At 31.0% G+C, this 7,596-nt stretch overlaps 1 protein-coding gene across 1 annotated transcript in view; it reads right to left on the bottom strand.

The window, feature by feature from the left end:
- Window positions 1-423: 423 nt before the first annotated feature.
- Window positions 424-7,596, bottom strand: part of LOC123530249 (A disintegrin and metalloproteinase with thrombospondin motifs 9-like) — a 151,327-nt gene continuing 144,154 nt past the window's right edge. The window contains exons 37-38 of the mRNA XM_053522100.1: window positions 6,939-7,131; window positions 424-6,180 (exon numbers count right to left, since the gene is read on the bottom strand). Coding sequence (XP_053378075.1) covers window positions 7,045-7,131 — 87 coding nt within the window. The 3' untranslated portion in view covers window positions 424-6,180; window positions 6,939-7,044. The remainder of the gene's footprint in view (window positions 6,181-6,938; window positions 7,132-7,596) is intronic.

Raw genomic sequence — 7,596 nt, 5'->3', positions numbered from 1 at the left:
TTTTGCTGTAACTCTGTGATTCCAGCAGGTATGCAGATTTTGATTCCATACCTCATGTTTTTATTTCGATGTAAATGAGATGTGAAACCAAAACTTTAGTCCTGTTTGGCACCATTTAACCTATATTGTGTTGGTGCGCCGTAAAACCCAAATAAATAAATCCATCATTAAAGCTGGGAAGTTGTAATATGACCCCGTGTATCACATCAGAACTTCCTCCTTCACCAAAGCTGGGAAGTTGACACATGGCCCTGTGTATCACCTTGGATCTCCCTCTACCATTTAAGCTAGGAAGTTGTCACATGTCCAAGTGGAACCCCCTTGATCTTCCTCCAGCAGTAAAGCTGAGAAGTACTCATACGACTTTAATTATCTGGCTGTGTGCATTTTAACCATCCAAAAAAGATATCCAATGAAAAAAGGTTCAGTTATAGAAATAAATATAATTTTATTAAATATCTTGTACAGCATATACAACAAGTTCTAGTAACAGAGATAACTAACACCAGATACATCACCTGTCAACTGAGTACTTACAAGCACTATAATCAAACAAGGGACATAACTATGAACTATACAAGATCCTATAAAAATGACAATTTGTTTACACGAAAAAACAATGTTCTTAAATGAGACAACAGACCTTAATAAAAATGAAAATTTCATGTGTATCAGAAACAAATTTGGGGACCAGCCTCGGAAAACAGCCTTATCATTGGCTTATTACAAAAGTGTACTAAAAAAACAACCAATCAGAAGGCAGGGTTTTGAGACTGGTCTCCAAACTTGATGTTACAACCTCGAGCTCAGGACTCCTAATTAGAGAGCTCATTGAGAACAGTTGCAAGTGTATTTTTTTAGCTGAAGACTTCAAAAAAATTTCAATTTAAAAATTGAAAAAAAAAAAAAAACTGAAACAAACCAGATTTTATTTTTTATTCCCCCTATCTTTTGAAAAAAAAAACAAGTATAATTTGATGTTGTTCTTTTGTTGTTTTATAAAATCAAAATTGCACCTCAAATTAGGAAGCCAAAATGGATAATTATGAAGAGATCAAATGTACTAGAAATGTTTATTTAAATGACCCTCCTGTTTAGGCTGCATTAGGGGGCACTTATTCATAATTTTTTTTCTGCAGCCATCTTGAAGCATAAAATATCAGCTTGAATACACACTTATATGAAACATGAACATTTTAAAAAGACATAATGATATCGAAAGTATGCTTCATAATAGCAATGGCACTGTATGGCAAAATTGGTCACATGACCACAATAACAACCTATTTCAAAAATGTGTAATCAAAATGAAGTTGACCTTGACCTTTTGAAAAAAATGTGTACGAAAATGAGTGTAAATGTAATTGCTTTGGTATATTTTTGAGTATTGTCTTCTACTCTGATGCATATGATCCAGGGACTTTAAGTACAATGATTTATTTTGCTCTGGCAAGAAGCACATTTTGAAAATGGGGAATTTATCTAGAACGTTACAGGTGTTGGAAGTGTTTAGCATCTATAATTAGTATCAAGCTAAGGCAAGAAACTGGCCTGCAAGGTAATTTCTGTCCTAAATTTATAGCATCATAGAAATATTGACTCCCTCTCACCCTTACTTGTGAAATTTTGTCACATGAAGTTCAATTTATCTGTCCAAATTCCATTTCATTTATCGAAATTCAATTTTGTCTCCAAACTCGATTCTGTTAATCAAAATTCACTTTTGACTATCGAAGTTCTATTTCATCTATCGAAATTACATTCTGTATATCTAAATTCATTTTATCAAATGAAACAATATTTTTCCTATCGAAATATGGGAATGATGCATTACTTACAATAATTTTCTATCTGTAATGAAAATGAACTGATATTACGAGACCCTATGTTCGCAATACTTTACAGTAAATTGGCAGTTTTCGAGCTAAGATATATAGTTTTGGATTTCTCATTTGCATCATGCATAAATAGGATTCACACATCTTTTTTACTCATTTAATGCCTGTAAATCTCTTGTATAGTAAAAGGGATTTATAAAATCCAGGTGATAAATATCAAGTTTGCGAAAAATAAACCATAACTATCATCATATTTCTTTTTTTTTTAAACAACCAGTACTTAACAATAAAATGTCAAGCTTTATCAAAAACTCAACAAAAACATTAACAAAATATTTGGGAGAAAAATAAAAAGCTGCATTTTTTCGATCCTCTAATATATTGGAAAAGAAGAACTTTCCAACACTCAACTAGAGCTGATTGCGCAAAAGATAATAAGAAATATGAAACAAAGCGAATGTTGCTTGATATATAAAGATTTGTTAATAAACAAACTTCCATTTTTTTATCATAACAGAATTGAGAAATAAAAACATTTTGTTCAATCATTAAAGTAAAAGCTATTCAAAACTGTGCTTTAACATATCTAACAGCTTATCATTCCTGGAAGAGAGCATTATAGGAAAGATTTAAAACAAAAACGAAAAAAAAAAAAGACGAAAAACCTACATCTCAACAAAATACTCATCCACAACTACTTTTGAAGTTGTCAAAACTAAACAACTGGCCGACAATTTCACAAACATTCCATCTCTTCAAACATTAAACTTTTTTCTACAAGTCCATTTTTTTTGCATACTAAGCTAAAATATAACGCACCTACTCTCCTTATTATGCAATAACTTAATTATTCTATAATACAACACAACAATATTTTCATAATTTACATACTTCGCACTTAGCATTAACAACATTTCTTATATACAATACGATGGCGAATGATTTACAAATTACGCAAAAACAACAGAAAAGGAAGAATATAGATACATCAGTAATTCACGTCCGCTAAAAAAATCGAAAAAAAAAATTAGTAGCAAGACTTACATTTCAAATCATATATATATAAATATAAACAACACGGCCATCTAAAATATACACCATTACAATATAAACATAAACCGTATCGTAGTGTTTCGTAGTAAGTTCAGAAGTTATAATATCAGCTACAGGTACGTACCAAATTTTTTATCACAACATGATTTTTTGTAGACTTGATGTATTTCTAAAATTTTTGTAAACAATTCTGTAATTTAAATATTTTTCTAGCATTCATCATAATCACTTATTATGAAAAATAATCAATTTTATTTTATGCATCCCATATATACATTTCAGACTTTTTCTTTAGAAACTAATTTACAGACTTTACAGACCAAAGACCACAGTTTAAAATTTCTGACAATCCACTGACTTAAATTATAAGAGAAAAGAAAAATGACAATTTCATAAGATAACGGTATAGAATTTGAATTTGTGTTCCTGTGTGAGACAGGACTATTTCATAAAAGCTGGAACTATTTGCAAGTCTGAAGTCTGTGGAGCTTTTTGCTGGCATGTTACTGTAGAGAACATTTGTGTGTTATGATTTGTAGATAGACAGGAAGTAAAGAAGTTAAAATACAAACTGAAGAGTAATACATATTTTATAACTTTATTACAATTAATCAAACCAGAATAAAATAGTTCTTAGATTATACCAGCCACAATTTAATACAGCTATGCAACAGTATATTTTGATCTATTTTGCTCATTTCATAATCTCTTTTGTCTCTTAATAAAATATGAATTAGTTTATCTATTTTCTAAAACTATATTAGAAAATTTCAATGTCAATTTCGGTATAAACTAAGAAATATTTTCACCTGGTCTATGGCACATGAGTATACCAGACAAAACTCTCTAGAGATCTTAACACAAAAAATTTGTAAGTCAATTTGTAAGTTATAATGTTGCAAATGATTATTTTACAAGATGACATCATAGAGAAGCAGATTCATAAAAAATATTCAGATGGTCTTAATTACAAAGGGACTATATAATCTCAGAATGTTCAATACTTTTGCATACAGCCTGTATACAAAATAGATACGGAAGAAATAACAAAATTACTTTTGAACAAGAAATTTTTGAAAAATGTCTAGAATTCTCATACAAAATTTTAACAAAAAAAAAAACATCACTGGCATTTTCTTTAAGTACTGGCCTCAGTAAACTGTAAAATATATTTACCCTGACATGAGATTTCTAAAAAATCATCATTAACAGACTAACTGTTTAAACAATATGCTTAATTCCAGTCAACGTGCAATAATATAAGAAGTTGCAAACTGATCTATTTCTATCCTCGGAAAAAATACAAAGTTAATTTTAAATGACCGACAGACAAATCAGTAACTAACGGCAACAAATTAAACTTAAAACAACATCGATTTACATACAATGTTGCATTTTTTCTTCCCTGATAGATCGGATATAACATTACATAAAATTCATGTATTTACACATTTTTCATCTTAGAAATTAATATAAAAATGCATATACACTAATAATCCTTTACCAGTGTTATTTTTGTTAAGTTGACAAGTCAAATCCCTTATACCTGTTTTGCAAAGAATGCAAAAAACGTTCATAGATATGTCAAAGTGCAGCAAATATCTACCATCTTTCTTTATTATAAAAGATGTTTGTCTAAAATTGTGTTATTAATTAGTGCCTCAAATCACTCTTTAAATTTATTGGAATATTTTGGATTCCAATACTTGAAAAAATTCTGTTTGAAACAGGTCGAGTTAACACACAAAGACTAAATAAGACATAAAAGTTCAAGTTAAATAAAAGTTTCATACAGATCTGTTCAAGAGGAGAGCAAAATATACATGTACAAGGACAATAAGAAAGATATTGCACAATATAGCATAGAACTGGCCACAATGGACGGAATATACCATTTATTTACACATTCAACATAATGATTTTCATCTTTTTCTGTGCTTAATGTATCTTTACATGTTGGGACAAAAATATTTTAAAAGGAAGACCATTTTAAATTTAAATCAATACTTTTTTCTGTATTATATGTTCTGTGTTCACAATTGTATTTCCAGAAAATAAGACCTGTTTTTTTCTTCAAGAAAACAAGATTAAAGTTATTTAAAAAAGACATTATGAACACCCAAGAAGACAATGGTCTGACAAATAAAAACATTTTTTTAACTTGCTGTCTAACGTATACCAAAATAATATGAGCCGTGCCATGAGAAAACCAAAACAGTGGCTTTGTGACCAGCATGGATCCAGACCAGCCTGCACATCCGCGCAGTCTGGTCAGGATCCATGCTGTTCACTAAAGGTTTCTCTAATTGCAGTAGGATATAAAAGCGAACAGCATGGTTCCTGACCAGACTGCGCGGATGCGCAGGCTGGTCTGGATCCATGCTGGTCGCAAAGCCACTATGTTGGTTTTCCCATGGCACGGCTCATATCAGTAACATATCAGTAAATGACACTGATCAAACAATGTTGTATATGTGTATAAAAAGCATGACAATAAAATTATACTTGGTACAAAATGTAGGTGTTTACCATCAAGATGAACAAATTAAAAATATTTTATTTACACTTAATTAAGATAAAAAATGTATGTATCAGACATCTTGAAATAACTGACAAAGTGACAGCAGGTTTCAGATATTTCAATAAATATGGGCTAAGTGATCTCAATACGAAGATTAGTGATCTCATCACAGAGATTAGTGATCTCAATATGGAGATAAATGATCTCAACATGATGATTAGTGATCTCAACACTGTGATTATAGACCTCAATATGGAGATAAGTGATCTCAACATGATGATTAGTGATCTCAACACAGAGATTTTTGACCTCAATATGGAGATAAGTGATCTCAACACAGTGATTAGAGATCTCAACAGAGTAAATGATCTCATTATGGAGATTAGTGATCTCAACAATGTATCATTTCGAAAGCATGTCAGACAGTTTACTTCTATTAACACACTACTGGTATATTTCACAAAAGCACATCATTACACACAACTTTTATACCAAAGACCACTTTCTCAAAAATATTTTAGAGGCCTCTCTTTCTTATCAAACAGAAAGTATGAACATGTTGCTTTAAGAAATGAAATCTAAAATACAATAATCAATGATTCAGATTATCTGATATTTTTTCAAACATTAACACATAACTTAAATTTAACAGATCTCAGTCAATATTTTGAAAATCTACCAAATAAATACAACCACGAGCGAGCGCCATTTATCCATCTCGAATGATTAAGTCAATGATATTCACAATGAGTAGGATCCACTTTCTCTCTGAAAGAACAACAACAACAAAAAAACGTGAATATTTCACATATTTTTCTAAAGATTTTGATAAGATTAAGTTTGTTATGGAAGTACAGTCAAACTTCCTTCATTCGAACACCTTCCTGTGCTCGAATTCATTGTCAGGTCCTGGCAAAATCACTGTATAATGCAAATATTTCGATAGGTGGAACTACTGATAACTCAAACAGATTTCATTGGTCCATCAAGTTCGAGCACACAAAGTTTGACTGTAGCTATATATTCAGACACATGATTCTTTTAAGTAATAGTCATTATTATGAAATCTAAATTTATAATCCATTCCATTGGTCTATACAGTCACATGATTAATGATAAAATGTCGTAGTGACTTGTAGGTGGAGACAAAATCACATATTGACCTCCAGAACATGACAAACGACTTTGATGTTGTAACAATTTGACATTATACACATTTTCTGACTACTAAGTGGAAACCAGTATCCAAACTCCATGTATAATATTCAAACAAAGCTGCCAATATTTTCTAATATTTATAAGACAATTTGTAAAAAGTTTTCAAATTTCAGAACAGTTATAGAAGTTGATAATAATTTATTGATACATAAATTATGTGAATATTCATGCAAACTGTGGGAGAGTGTCAAAATAACTATCATTGCACATGAGTTGAGAATTACCAGATTAAACCAAACCACTCCAGAATTATCTTGCTTAACTAATAAATGGCTAACTGGTAGCAAATGAATAGAAAAGATGTGTACCTGCACACATTTACTCAGTCACTGTACATGAAAGACACGGAAGAATTGTTGTACCCCACCCACCCGAAGCTGTTCCTCAGTGTTTATTTCCTCTATAGTCCGGTTGCTAGGAGAACACTTTCAGCTGTATACCAGACTCTGGAGAGCACCAGCCGCAGAGTCCGCCACACCAACCCTCAATAACCTCCCCCTCCTGAAAAAAAAAATGTTACGCTGAATTATAGGTAATGGAAAATTCAAATACATCATAACTGGACTGGCATTACAAGAATTGCCCCTAAAAGTCTAAAAATTTCACATTTTTGCCATGTTACTTATTATGAAATTATCATAATTTACGACTTTGTTGCGCTGAGGTGACGTACTGCTACATGGCAACAATGTTGATTTCTGACATCAATAATGTCAATGACCTGCAACGTCCAACATTACAACCCATTCCATATATGTTGATATCTCAATAAGTTTACAATATACTTTCATGATATTTTTCAGTAAACACTGCAAACAGATTAAGGTACTTGGGTATGCTTTCTCTTTATTATGCACATTTTTACAGTTCCAGTGACATTGCTTCTAGAACAACACTAATATGAAATTCTGATCATGTCTAAATAAAATAAGAGTAAAGTTTCATAAATTTTATTAATTAGGGTAG

Source organism: Mercenaria mercenaria, chromosome 13, assembly GCF_021730395.1.
Source record: "Mercenaria mercenaria strain notata chromosome 13, MADL_Memer_1, whole genome shotgun sequence".
NCBI lineage: Eukaryota > Metazoa > Mollusca > Bivalvia > Venerida > Veneridae > Mercenaria > Mercenaria mercenaria.
Note: the sequence above shows the minus strand (reverse complement) of the source record. Positions and strands in the feature narration are given on the sequence as shown.